Below are 13934 nucleotides of genomic sequence, written 5' to 3'. Positions count from 1 at the left end.
AGTTTCTTTGGGGGGTAATGAGAATGTTGTAAAATTGATCGTGGTTATATCTGCATAACTCTGAATATACAAAAGACCATTTAATTGTACTCTTTAAATGGGTGAATTATGTGGTATGTGACCTATAATCTCAGTGAAACTGTTATTTGAAAAAAAGATTTGAAATTCAGTTTTTGAAATCTGTTAAATGGATAATGGAATTGGTAATAGGAACAAACTTAATTGCATATTTGACATCACACCTACAGCTAATGTACATAGTAAGTTGTGGTAAAGGCGAGATCCCCACAGTAACCTGGATAAGGTACTGAGTGCTCTATCTAGTACAGATTTTTTTGAGTCAGCCTGCCTATCCTGTTGTGTCCTACTATTCTCTATTTTGTTCATGCAGTACACATACAAATTATGAAGTTGGACACCAAACTTGTATGGCAGTAGTCAGTTATAATGTGGATACTGGGTTGTTCCAGAAAATGCTTGTGTCTATTTTTAAAGATTATTATTGAAATGAAAACACTAAAATAAAAAGATGTCATAGATAACATATAAAAGACAGTGAATAGTTGTCTGATTTCATAGAGATTTTACAATCCTGGAATCTCAAAGTTGGAGGGAACTTCAGGATGACCTAAACAAACATCTGGTAATTTCTTGGCTTATTGAGATGAGCTGGAATTAGGGAAGAATTCTTGAACCCTGGAGATTCAAGATCAAACCTAGAGAGATGTAATCACTATTCATGCCAGTTATTCATGCCAGCCTGCTCTGTGGGTGGGAGTATTGGCTCTGCAGCTTAATGACTTGGGCAAGTGATGTACTGTTGGATAAACCACATTAAGCTGTTTTAGTGCTTGAATAAGAGAAATATATGTGGAAAGAAAAGTCAGGGATTTATGATACTTTATTTTATGTGGGAAACTTAAAAGGAGCATTTTCATTTATATTTTGTAAATGACTATAAACATCTAGTCAGGTATTTCTAAATGCCTTTTAAGTCTGTCTTACTTTTTATTCTACCCCCATATTAATTGAAAACTCCCATCCTGGGTACATTTTACACTGTATAATTACTTTGTATATATAAGTGCTCCCAATTTTAGCAACAATTGTACTAAGTAAAGTGGACTTACCTACCAAAATCCTGAAGAAAAAGCTATAAGAGAGTAAGAATTTAAATTATAGGGAGAAAACAGCTGAATCAGGATCCTGAGAGTACTGCCTTTGGGAAACACTGTTCAAATTCTGTTTCTTTTAATGTAATTTTTAAAATAAACAATATAATTATCTTTTGGAAAAATTGGAAAATCACGAAAAGTCACACCAGCCTACCACACTGTATAGTTACTGTCATAGATATGTGAATTTCCTTTTTCTTTTTTTGATGTGTGATATAACCAATTTTAATAATAGCAAATATATAATTTTGTATCTTATTTTTGTAATTTCACATAATTTTCCCTTGGTGTTGCGTTGTTTTCCTAACCATATTTTGAAGTGACAATGCCATATTTAATCAGCCATTTCCTAATTATTAGATATATATGTGTATTTATTGCTTCTAGTTATTTATTATCATGTGATAAGATGAACATGTTTGGACATATAGCTTTTTCCATATTTAAAACCTTTTCTTAGAGTGGGTTATTAGAAGTAGAAATTCTGCATCAAAGCATAACATTTTGATGAGTTTTGGTACCTGTTGGGCTTATTTTATTTTAAAGCAAGTGTTTTGGGCTGAATTCTTTATTTGCTTACTTATTGTGATTTTTGGATTTATAAAGAAGTGCTTTTGTTTATTAGCTACATTTTCCAACTGCTCTTAATGCTCTGTCTCTCTCTTTTTTTACCCCTATTTTAGGTTAAATTGATTATCTACCCAGCACAGCATCTTACAGGAAGAACATTGTATTTCTTAGAGGAATGTGAGCATAGCAGGAAGGTGTCATTGACTTTCAATTAAATTTGAACTTGTCTGCTGAACAGCTACAGGGTTTGGAAGCAGAATCAATGTTATCAGATGAGTTAGAATCCAAACCAGAGGTGAGCCCAGTCAGTTTATTTCTTTTTCTTTTGGTGGGCTGTATTTGAAAGTTTATCCTTTGTTAGGCGTCAGCGAACTTTTCCTATAATGATCCAGATAGTAAATATTTTAGGCTTTATGAACCAAACAGTTATGACTGTAACTACTAATTTATTATTTTTCTATTACTAAGTATTTTCTCAAAGATACAAAAATTCTTTTTTCTTTTTTTTTTTTTTTAAGTGGCTGGCCAGTTTGGAGATCCGAACCCTTGACTTTGGCATTATAATACCACACTCTAACCAACTGAGCAACGAGCAACCAGCCAGCCCTAAAAATTCTATTTTTATATTTTGTGATTTAAAAAAAAAATCTATTTAAATAAGTGTAAAATTATTATATATTTAGGTAATTATATATTGACAAACATATATAAAAATATGTATTTAAATGGTTATATTTTTACATACAAATATATTTTTTATATATAATAAATATATATGCGATGTGGATGTGCATATACATATATAAATATTTACTATCACAAACAGTTATTAGTTTTATATATATCTGAAAGTATTTTGTTTCTAAACGTGGAGGATTTTATTTTCATTCATTTTCTCACTTTAATTTTAGCACTTCTGTATTGCATAATGGAAAGGTTGCTGAATTTGGAATTAGATTACTTAAATTTTTGCAATGGATTCTTTATATTCTGGCACTGCTCCTAACTAATCATGTGACTTTAGACAAGTCACTTAATGTCAACTTGATTTCTCATCTGTAAAATATACGTTCAGGGGCCAGCCTGGTGGCACACTGGAGAGTGCGCCGCTTGGGAGCGCGGCGGCGCTCTCGCCGAGGGTTCGGATCCCACGTGGAGACCGGTTCCTGCTCACTGGCTGAGCGCAGTGTGGGCGCAACACCGAGGGTTGCGATCCCGTTGCCGGTCCCCGGTACGGGCGCGACACCGAGGGTTGCGATCCCGTTACCGGTCAGTAAAAAAAAAAAGACAAAAAGGGAAAAAAACAAAACAAAACAAACAAACAAAAATATATGTTCAATCTTACTGGGCTAATGTGAGAATTAATAAGCCAGTACCCAGAAAAAGTGCTTTGTAAAATGTAACCATTACATTGTAGGTAATTTTTTTTAAAAAATAGCTATTCTTTTTTTTTCTTATGACCAGTAAGGGGATCGCAACCCTCTGCATGGTGTGGTCCGCACCACGCTCAGCCAGTGAGGACACCGGCCATCCCTATATAGGATCCAAACCTGTGGCCTCAGGGCTACCGGCACCACACTCTCCCGAGTGAGCCACGGGGCCGGCCCCAAAATTAGCTATTCTTTAAAAATATAATTAATTTTATTATTTCTCTGTTTGATGGAAGGTGACAGAGGTTAACTTAATTACATAGATCAGCCTTTCTCTAGAACAAAGGACTTGATAGAATATTGATTTAAATATTATATTGTAGTTAATCTAGTTTTTTCTTTGAATATGGCTGAGACTAGTGAACAGTAGAGACTTAATTACATCATCGCCTTTTGGTAAATTCCAAGGTTTAGATCCATTCCTAACAACATGTGTTTCTCAGTGTTTTTTCCCTCCCCCCCAGCTCCTGGTACAGTTTGTTCAGAATACATCCATTCCATTGGGACAGGGACTAGTAGAATCAGAAGCTAAAGATATTACTTGCTTGTCTCTCCTTCCGGTGACTGAGTCCTCAGAATGCAGCCGGCTAATGTTACCAGGTAAAAATTAAGATCTCTAGACACAGGATAAAGAAGTCCTGTAAGTGTAACCTACTCTGTGGTATTGGTGGAATGGATAACTGACTATAACTGAGTGATGGAAACTGTAAAAATTAGGAGTCATGGAGAAAAAGCAACTATGGGAGTCATAAGTAGTTTAAACCATATGAATGGATATGATCACCTATAGAGTATGAGGGTGAGAAAAAAAGGCCAAAGCAGAATTCTTTGTAACTCCCTATTTAAGGTTTAGAATAAGGCAGGAGAGCCTGTAAAAGAGGGAAGAAGGAAAGACTATGGTAGTAGAATGAATATTAGCATAGAGTGGAGGCATGGAACCCAAGGGAAGTCAAGGTGTCACATGCTCCTGACAGGCCCAGTGAGGTAGGGACAAATAGGAAGTTTGACCTTGACAGGATCTGTTCTGTGGAGCAAAGAGGGTGGAAAGCCAGGCTGCAGTGAGTTGAGATATCAGTGCAAATTAAGGAAGTAACTAACACTTTCTAAAGACTCTCCCACTATGAGAAGGAAAAAGTAAAGGAAGTAAGGTAGAGAGAAGTTCATTTTTGTTCTTTTAAGAGCTGAGATATTTGAGGGTTGTTTTATGCTAAGAGGAAAGAAGCAATTAGAGAAGCTGAAGACAAATAGTAGATAATTGGTGAGGAGGCTCTGGGAGAAGTAGTAAGAAATAGAATTCATAGTACATGTAGTGAGATTAGCTTTGAATGGGAAGAGGGAAAGCCTATCACTTAACTATTAGAAAGGAGAACATTATTTATTTATTTATTTATTTATTTTATTTTTTTTAAAGATGACTGGTAAGGGGATCCTAACCCTTGACTTGGTGTTGTCAGCACCACGCTCTCCCAAGTGAGCTAACTGGCTATCCCTACATAGGGATCCAAACCCATGGCCTTGGTGTTATCAGCACCACACTCTCCCAAGTGAGCCACGGGCCAGCCCTGGAGAACATTATTTTTGGATGCAATGGACTCTTTATATTCTGATCTTTATTTTAAAACTTAGAATATTAATGTTAAATCAAGGGAGAGTTAATATTAGTCTGTTTGTCACAACTTACTTGTTTGTTATAAAGTCTTCTGGTTACTGACCTCTGCAGGTATTCTTTGATTTTTGAAGTAACTTTAAAACCTTTTTTAATTTTTACAGTTTCAATAAGGACAGATATATTCAGCCAATCAGTGTTAACTTAACACTTTCCTGTCTAGATCCTAGCTCTTCCACATCTTCCATCTCTCCACTCCTGTTTTTCTACTGGAATGTTGGGAGCCATACAAGGGTACTTCAACAAGTTTGTAGAAAAATAGAATTAAAAGATAGTGGGCCAGCCCGGTGGCGCACTGCTACAGTGCGCCGCTTGGGAGCGCAGCGGCGCTCCTGCCGAGGGTTCGGATCCCACATACAGACCGGCCGCTCACTGGCTGAGTGAGGTGCGGGCGCAACACCGAGGGTTGCGATCCCGTTGCCGGTCCCGGTCCGGTAAGGGCGCGACACTGAGGGTTGCGATGCGTTGCCGGTCACGAAAAAAGACAAAAAGGAAAAAAAAAGATAGTACGAATTTTTTATGAACTTTTTGAAATACCTTTGTGTTTTCCAAATCCCCTATGGATTTTTAACATGTGAAAATTTCCAAGTGCTAATAAATTTTGGTTTTTGTTAGGCTTTTTTTCCCCTGAATTTTCTCTCTCAATTTAAATTTATTGAATAAATTTTTTTTTTCCTTTTTGTCTTTTTTCGTGACCGGTAATGGGATTGCAACCCTCAGTGTTGTGCCCGCACCGCGCTCAGCCAGTGAGCGGACCGGTCTCTATATGGGATCCGAACCCTCGGCGGGAGCGCCGTGGTGCTCCCAAGCACCGCACTCTACCGAGTGTGCCACCGGGCTGGCCCTATTGAATAAATATTTTAACAATAATAAAGGAAATAAGAACAGGAACAAAAGCATCCATATTCTTTTAGAATGGTTTTTATCAAAAAGATGAAGGATAACAAGTGTGAGGATGTGGCGAAAGGGAACTCTTGTACACTGTTGGTGGGAATGTAAATTAGTACAGCCATTATGGAAAATGGTACAAAGGTTCCTCAAAAAGTAAAAATAGAACTACCATATGATCCAGCAATCCTACTTGTGGGTATATATCCAAAGGAATTGAAATCAGTATGTTGAAGAGATATTAGTTCCCATGTTCATTGCACCATTATTTATGATAACCAAGATATAGAATCAACTGAAGTGTCCATCAATGGATGACTTAAAAAAAGCATCCATCTTCTTTTCCACATCAGCTTCTTTTATTTTAATTTTGATTTAGAATATTTTAGACATACAAAAAATTATAGATAGTAATAAATGAAAACTGATGTACTTGCCTCCCAGCTCATGAAACACAATATTACAAACAATCGTATCTGCATGTACTCTCTAATCTCATTTCCCTCCCTTCTAGATATGGTGTGTATCATTTTATGGGTGGTATGCTTGTTTTCTTTTTTGTTGAGATATATGATAGATGCAGAAAACTGTAAAACCATATATGTACAGTTTGAGGAATAATTATAAAGGAGATACCCACATAACCCACCTCCCTCCAATCAAGAAGTAGAACAGCTCCCAAGCTCTCCATGGACTCCTCACTGATAAAGACCACCTCTGTTCTTCCATAAGTCACCACTATCTTCACTTTTGTGAGGATATTTCTTTGTTTCCCAAATTTAACTACCTATGCATGCATTTCTAAGCAATGTAGTTTAATTTTAGCTGATTTTGGATTTTAAATGAATGGAATCATATGCATATATGTTGTACCTTTCTTCTTTTACTCTGTCTTTGTGAGGTTCATCCTTATTGTGGATAGTGTGGTTTGTTTGGTTTAATTTGCTGTATAGTATTTTGTTATATGAGCATACAACTTCTTTATCTATGGCACTGTTGATGAGTATTTAGTTGTTTATCAGTACTGTGCTATGAACTTCAATTTTTAATCCTTTTTTGGTGTTGTAAAATCTATGTAACATAAAGTTACCATTTGAAACATTTTTAAGTACATTCACATTTTTGTGCAATCTCATTAAGCCAAAGCCTAATGAAAATGGCAGTACTGTCCACTTTTATTCCTATAATCTTATCTGTTATCTGCTTAAAAGTGGGAAAAGTGTTACCTGCCTTTTATAAAGATGAATGAAAACCCCTGAAAGCATTGGATATTTCAGTACTGTAGTGTAGTTTTTTATTATATTGCAACCAAAACCTTTAGAAATTCTTCCCCTCCCTTAGAACAAAGTTCTTGAGAGCAAGTCTTCTGAATTATTTTTTTACATTTGGTATAAACCCAGAACTATAATGACAGTAAACATTATAATAAAATAAATAAAACTTTAATTTGTTTCCCAGGCTGTGGTTTTTTCCCCCTAATTACTTACCAGGACTGTTACATACATATTATAAGTTTTAAGGAGAGGGGTCTCTCTAAGAAAAATAATTTGAAATTTAGATCCTGTTCTTGAGTTTGTATTCATTGTATAGCTATGTTTTCTAAGGAAAAAGTACTGACTTCTGGCTTCAAAAAGGAGTAAATTCTGTAATGTCCAAATGTAAGTGGTTAGTTATTAGTTACTGCCAAGTGTCAGAGGGGTCTGTTCCTCACATTTTGGCTGACTGCCTATAGAACTTAAAGCCATCTCTTTGTCCTTCTCTGAGGCAAATCTTGTGTTTGTAAAATGAGAATACTGTCTGCTCCTAAAAGGTGTTAGGTACTAAGGGATATTACAAAGGTATTAGGTGCTATGTCTCAAAATGGTGAGTTCTTTGGAGATAGGTGTTACATAAAGCTGTGGTATTTTCCCTTTACTAGATGATACTCCAAGTCATACTAACTCCTCCAAGGAAGTCCCTTCCTCGGCTGTATTGAGGAGCCTTCAGGTGAATGTGGGCCCAGACGGAGAGGAGACGAGGGCTCAAACTGTACAGAAGTCCCCGGAGTTTTTGTCCACTCCAGAGTCTCCTAGCTTGTTGCAAGATCTACAGCCAAGTGATAGCACTTCTTTTATTCTTCTTAACCTAACAAGAGCAGGTATTCTTTACCCTTTTCTGAACTATGTTCATGCTTAAGAAAAAAATTGGGAGTGGGGCATATTTAACTCAGTCATACTTAAAAGATGCCTTATTATTTTATGATTTTGGAGAGTTGGTATGGTCTGGTGACCAATTGAATTTGTAGAGGAAGAGGAAGGACTCTAGGATGACATAAGTATTTCTTGTTTGGGAAATTAGATAGCACAAGAAGAATAGGGCTTGGAGGAGGATGATTAGGTCTGGTTTGTGCCTGTTGTATTGAGGTTTTGGAGGGACATTCAGGAGGAGGTGTCTTTTAAAGAGTAAGAAACAGAAATCCAGCATTCTAGAGAGGTCTGGTGTGAAATAAGTAGTTTGAGTTCTTATCAGCATTTAGGAAACGTATGAAACAATGAGCATGGATTCTTCAAGAGAAATCTGAATCTGAAGCATAAACAGAAAAGAAAGCAAGTCTGGGACCCTAAAAAAAATAAAAAACTTTTAAGAGAGTGACAGAAGAATGGGAAGGAGTGGCTGAAAAGGGATGAAGAGAACTGGAAGAAGACTAGAGTTGGGGGGTGGGGAGGCCAAGGTTGGAAAAAGTTTTAAGGAAGAAAAACTAAATCAAATACTATAGGATGGGCTAGTGAGATGAAATGTGTGTCTAGTGACTTTAGCAAGAGCAATTGTTATTGGGGTAGAAGAGGTAAAGACCAGAGTCAAAGGGATGAGGAGTGGATAGCAGGTGAGAAAGTGGATATGCAGGTTGGAAGTTACACTTGTTCAAGAAACTTGACTTTGAAGAAATAGGTAAGAAGATAATAGCTAGAGAAGCACTTGGGGTTTTCTATCCTTTTTTTAAAAAAAAGATGGGAGAGACTTTGAGCTAGGACTCATTTAAAGACTGTAAGGAAAAGCGGGCCAATAGAGAGTACTAGGTTACAGTCGGGGGAGAGAGGAGATAACTGAAGGACAGAAAAGGATAACTGAAGAATGGGATTGGGATAATACAGGTGGGGATTAGCCTGGTTGCCAGGAAGGACAGCTTTGCCTCTGAAACAAGAGGAGGCAAGGTAATGACAAGCCTGTAGGCTGAGGGTAGAAAGGTGATTGCCTAATCATCTATGAGAACAGAAATTTGAGGCGTGAGGTGAAGTTCTGGAATAGCTGATTCAGGACACAGAGTTTCTGAGCCAGGGCAAATAAAAGGATTGCTTGATGGCTTACTTTCATATATCCTTTTGTTTCTTCCAGGTCTGGGCTCTTCAGCTGAACACTTAGTGTTTGTACAGGATGAGGCAGAGGATTCAGGTAATGACTTCCTCTCCAGTGAGAGCACGGACAGTAGCATTCCATGGTTCCTCCGGGTTCAGGAGTTGGCCCATGACAGTTTGATTGCTGCTACTCGTGCACAACTAGCAAAGAATGCAAAAACCAGCAGCAATGGTGAGACCCCTGTGGCATTTTCCTTTCCAGTATTCTATGCCAAGAAATTTTGGGAATGTAGTGGCTATATTTTTAGTTGTATATAATCCAAGTTATTTTATTGGAGAGAGCAGAAGGCTAGAAATTTGTAAATTATTTGTCTTATTTTCTGTATAATAACTTGGCCATGTCAAATTTTTTTGCAGAATCAACTAAACTAGTATTCTGAACCCCTTTTAAGGGAGAAAAATATTCACAGATCGTGTGGTTACCTTGAATTGTTTTTATAGTAATGTTCTTTAAATATGTAAAAACATAAATTCTGTGTAAACTTCTTATAGTCAGAGCTCTTACACCATCATGAAATTAAAATAGTTTTATTAGTTAACAGGAATAAAACTATGAAGTCAATCAAAGTAAAATTAAATCAGTGTGGCAGATGATGTTTTGCTGAAACTAAATTTCTGTTCATGGCAATCTAACAATTAGCTATAATGGTTTTAGTGTTCTTTTCAGTTCAGCATTCCTACTCTGTGCCACTTTTCTCTATTCCAGTAATTTTCAAAGTATTGTCTTTGGATCGTAAGCATTAACTGGGAACTCAGAATTGCAAACTCTCAGGCCCCATCCCAGACCTGCTGAATGATAATAAACTTGATTCTGATGCATGCTCAAGCTTGAGAACCATGGGTCTGTCTATTCAAAACATTCCAAACCACTGCAAAACCTTTGTTTATGTAGCATGCCATTAATACTTTTTTGTTTTAGGTCTGTCTCTGTATTTTCTTATTAATCTGTGATAATTAAATTAGTACTATATGGTTCAGCACTATCATTACACAAACCAAGCTTAAGCATTGAAATCTTATGTCTGTACACAGCTGTATGTGTATGGACACGTACAGATGATCTAGAATATGTTTATGACTTTTTAAAAATTAAATTCATACGAAAATAAAATGTTAAAAAATTTCTCATAAGAACTCAAGGATCTTATGAATATTTCAGAATATTCCAGTTTTAGAAACTTTAACCTAAATCTTTCCTGCACAGAGAACGTCAAACTTCTGTTTTCCAAATGATTAGTTCTGTTTGTGACTACCATAGTGCTACTTAGAATGGCTTATTTTACCATTTTGGGGAGGGACTCTAAAGTTCAGATTCTTCCTGAGATGCTTTTGCCAATCGTTGGATCCTGAAACCTTCAGCATTTTCAATTGCATTGAGGATGTAGTGCTATATTTGCCAATGAGAAGCAGTGTAGGGAGGGATCTTGGGATTTAGAATCTGGGGCCTGGGATCCAGACCTGGGACCATCGTTTACTAGTTTCCTGTCTTGGGCAATTTAATGTTCCTTGCCTTCAATTTTCTCATGTTTAGAACATAGAGATCAGATAGCTTACGTGATTGTATTGTTATGGAGATTAAATAAAATTCTATCTGGGAAGTGCTTTATAATCAGCAAAGCGTTGTGTGGATCTTTTCTCACTCTCCACATATGTTACCTTTCTACCTTAACTGCCTTGTATGCCTGAATATAAAATGAGCCCAAATATAAGACAGTCTTCCATTTTCCCAATGAGATGTTTTCCTAAGAGCTTTTTTTCCCTTAGATATATAAATCTTTAGGTATGTTGATAAAATTAACATTGTAAGTTGCTATTTGAAAATTTTATAATTTTGGTTATATGTATACTTTATTTATTATTATTATTTTTTATATTTATTTTTTAAAAAGATGACTGGTAAGGGGATCTTAACCCTTGACTTGGTGTTGTCAGCACCATCCTATCCCAAGTGAGCTAACTGGCTATCCCTATATAGGGATCCAAACCCGCAGCCTTGGTGTTATCAGCACCACACTCTCCCAAGTGAGCCACGAGCTGGCCCTTATTTTTTTTATTGTTATTTTTTTTGTGTGTCTGGCCAGTAAGGGGATCTGAACGCTTGACCTTAGTGCTGCAACACCATGCTCTAACCAACTGAGCTAAACTGGCCAGCCCAATATACATGTACATGTTAAATCATATGAAATATATTAACTTAATATTGTTTTTCACCCACTAACATATAGTTAAATGATGTTATCAAATATTTTAGTGCATTTGTAACATAAATATCTTTGTCATTGTAATTACTGAAGCTACTTTGTGAGTCCTCTAGCACAGCTTTTCAGAGCACATCATTTTCACTTTCATCTAAGTTGCTTGAAAGGTAGAAGTATTTTAATTTTGTAGGTGATGCTGAATATCAGGTTAGCAAAGGCCTTTGGGCCAAGTCACCATCTATTTTTGTAAAGTTTTATTGGAAGAAAGGCATGCCATTAGTTATAAATTGTCTACTATGACTGCTACTGTAGCCAAGTTGAGTATTTGTGACCAGAGACCATATGGTTCTCAAAGCCAAAAATAATTACTGTGAGGAAGAGTTTGCTGGCCCCTGCTATTTGTGATACCCTCAGTGGAAATTTTAACTCAAACACAAAGACCTATTCATGTAACTATATAATTATAGGATCTTTAAAGTGGTTACAGCATTATGCAACACTCGCAATCATGAGGTGCTGAATTTGTCTCTTTTTTTTTGAGCCAGTTTTATCAGGTAACCTCTGAATATCCAAAACTGTCATTGGTTGAGGCTATTTTATTTTATTTTATTTTTTTTATTTTTTGTCTTTTTTCGTGACCGGTAAGGGGATCGCAACCCTTGGTGTGGTGTCACCCGCACCGCGCTCATCCAGTGAGCGCACCGGCCATTCCTATATAGGATCCGAACCCGCGGTGGGAGCGTCGCTGCGCTCCCAGTGCCGCACTCTACTGAGTGCGCCATGGGCCGGCCCAGGTTGAGGCTATTTTAAGCTGTCTTCTCCAAACAGTTCTTTGTTTTCAAAAACAAAGTAATTGAGGGGGCACTCCTTAAAGTGAGAGCTTATTTAAGAACTCAAATACAAGGCAACTCACTCTTTTCTGAAGGATTTTTTTTTCTTTTTTAAATTTTGGTGGCTGGCTGGTATGGGGATCCGAACCTGTGACCTTGCTGTTATCAACACCATATTCTAACCAGGTGAGCTAACTGGCCAGCCCCAGAAGGATTTTTTTAAGGGAAAAATTAGCCTTATATTTGAACATGTATTGGTAATCTTCAGTGTTGAGGAGGAGGGATTCCAATGGTTTCTTAGCCTCACTTTATTCCATGTATTTATTTTTTTCTGTTTTATGATTATGTCAGTGTTGTTATTGTCTCTCCAAAATTGAATGTTCAAAGCCCCAACTGTCACTGATTTAAATCTCTGGATTAGAGTGAGGTTTCTACAGACCTTTCATTAGAAATTAAGTAGCTGTAGGTCTGGGGTTGAAGAGAAATTTCCTACGTGGTATATGCACTTTCATGCTATTTAACTTTTACCTATGTGTAGGTATTACTTTTTTTTTTTTGTAAGGCTAGTCAAATGAAGCATTGGAAGTGGAGAAGGAGCAAAGAAATCTGTAACTGATTGTAATCGATTAATTATAAATACCAGTGCACTTGTACCACCCTACTTTTTCAATTAATTTTTTAAAAACTGAGACTTGCCAAAGATGAGGAGAACTCAAGACGGAGAGAGTCTAGAATGGAATCAGGTAATTGTTGAAATGTCTGGCCATGGGAAGCAAAGGGAAGCCAATACAGGAGTGAAGAGGAGGAACTGGGTTTCAGGGAGTGTGCGTGTCTTAGTCCATTTTGTGTTGCTAGAACAGAATACCTGAGACAGGGTAATTTATAAAGACAAGAGGTTTATTTGTTGCATGATACTATAAGCTGGAAAGTCCAAGATCAGGCAGCTGCATCTGGTGAGGGCCTCAGGCTGCTTCTCATGGCTGATTGGGCCTATGCAGCGATCACATGGCAAGGCAGGAAGCAAGAGAGAGGGAGGGGAGGTACCACATTCTTAATAAGCAGCTCTTGAGGGAACTAGTAGAGTTAGAACTCACTCATACACCCCTCCTCCCCTCCAGGGAGGGCATTCATCTATTCATGAGGGATCAACCCCTGTGACCCAAACACCTCTTACTAGGCCCCACCCCCCAATCTGCCACATTGGGGATCAAATTTCAACATAAGTTCTGGTGGGGCAAACGGTATTCAAACCATAGCAGATAGGTACAACATACATATCCTACCCTTGGCTTTTGAGAGAAAAATTTGGAAATATAAATCTTATTTCTAAAAAAAAAAAGAAATCTTATTCCTAAGGTATGTATAATGGAAAGATAAACTCCATATGCTCATAGCAGAATTAAGTGACTATGAATGTTTTTCTCTATTAATGTCCAACTATGTCTTGAAGCAAATGAAAGAAAATGAGCACTTACTAATCTGGAATTTATATAAATTTTTAATTAACTGATTTCATTTCAACTTAAGGGTGTCACTGTGTACTCCTCTCTTATTCTGTTGAACAAAATTCCAGTAGATATTATCTCTAAGTTTTTAAAAATGTGGTTAGAAATAAAAAAAATCTGAGTTTGTATTCTTAAATATTTTATAACTAAAGAGGGGTGGTACAGGGCCGGCCTGGTGGCGCACTGGATAGTGCACCGCTTGGGAAGTGCGGCGGCGCTCCCGCCCGAGAGTTCGGATCCCACATACAGACCGGTTCCCGCTCACTGGCTGAGCGAGGCG

General features: G+C 37.2%; 1 protein-coding gene across 4 annotated transcripts in view; it reads left to right on the top strand.

Annotated features, from left to right (window-relative positions):
• ZNF410 (zinc finger protein 410) overlaps nt 1-13934 on the top strand; it is a 38593-nt gene that overhangs the window by 4250 nt on the left and 20409 nt on the right. For all 4 annotated transcript variants that reach the window (XM_008567011.1, XM_008567009.1, XM_008567010.1 and 1 more), the window contains exons 2-5: nt 1859-2040; nt 3640-3775; nt 7648-7866; nt 9102-9293. In XM_008567011.1, coding sequence (XP_008565233.1) covers nt 2008-2040; nt 3640-3775; nt 7648-7866; nt 9102-9293 — 580 coding nt within the window. In that variant the 5' untranslated portion in view covers nt 1859-2007. The remainder of the gene's footprint in view (nt 1-1858; nt 2041-3639; nt 3776-7647; nt 7867-9101; nt 9294-13934) is intronic.

The sequence above is a fragment of the Galeopterus variegatus genome, unplaced genomic scaffold (assembly GCF_000696425.1).
Source record: "Galeopterus variegatus unplaced genomic scaffold, G_variegatus-3.0.2 Scaffold284, whole genome shotgun sequence".
Taxonomy (NCBI): Eukaryota; Metazoa; Chordata; class Mammalia; order Dermoptera; family Cynocephalidae; genus Galeopterus; species Galeopterus variegatus.
The sequence above is the reverse complement of the archived record's forward strand: the minus strand, read 5'-3'. Positions and strand labels throughout refer to the sequence as shown.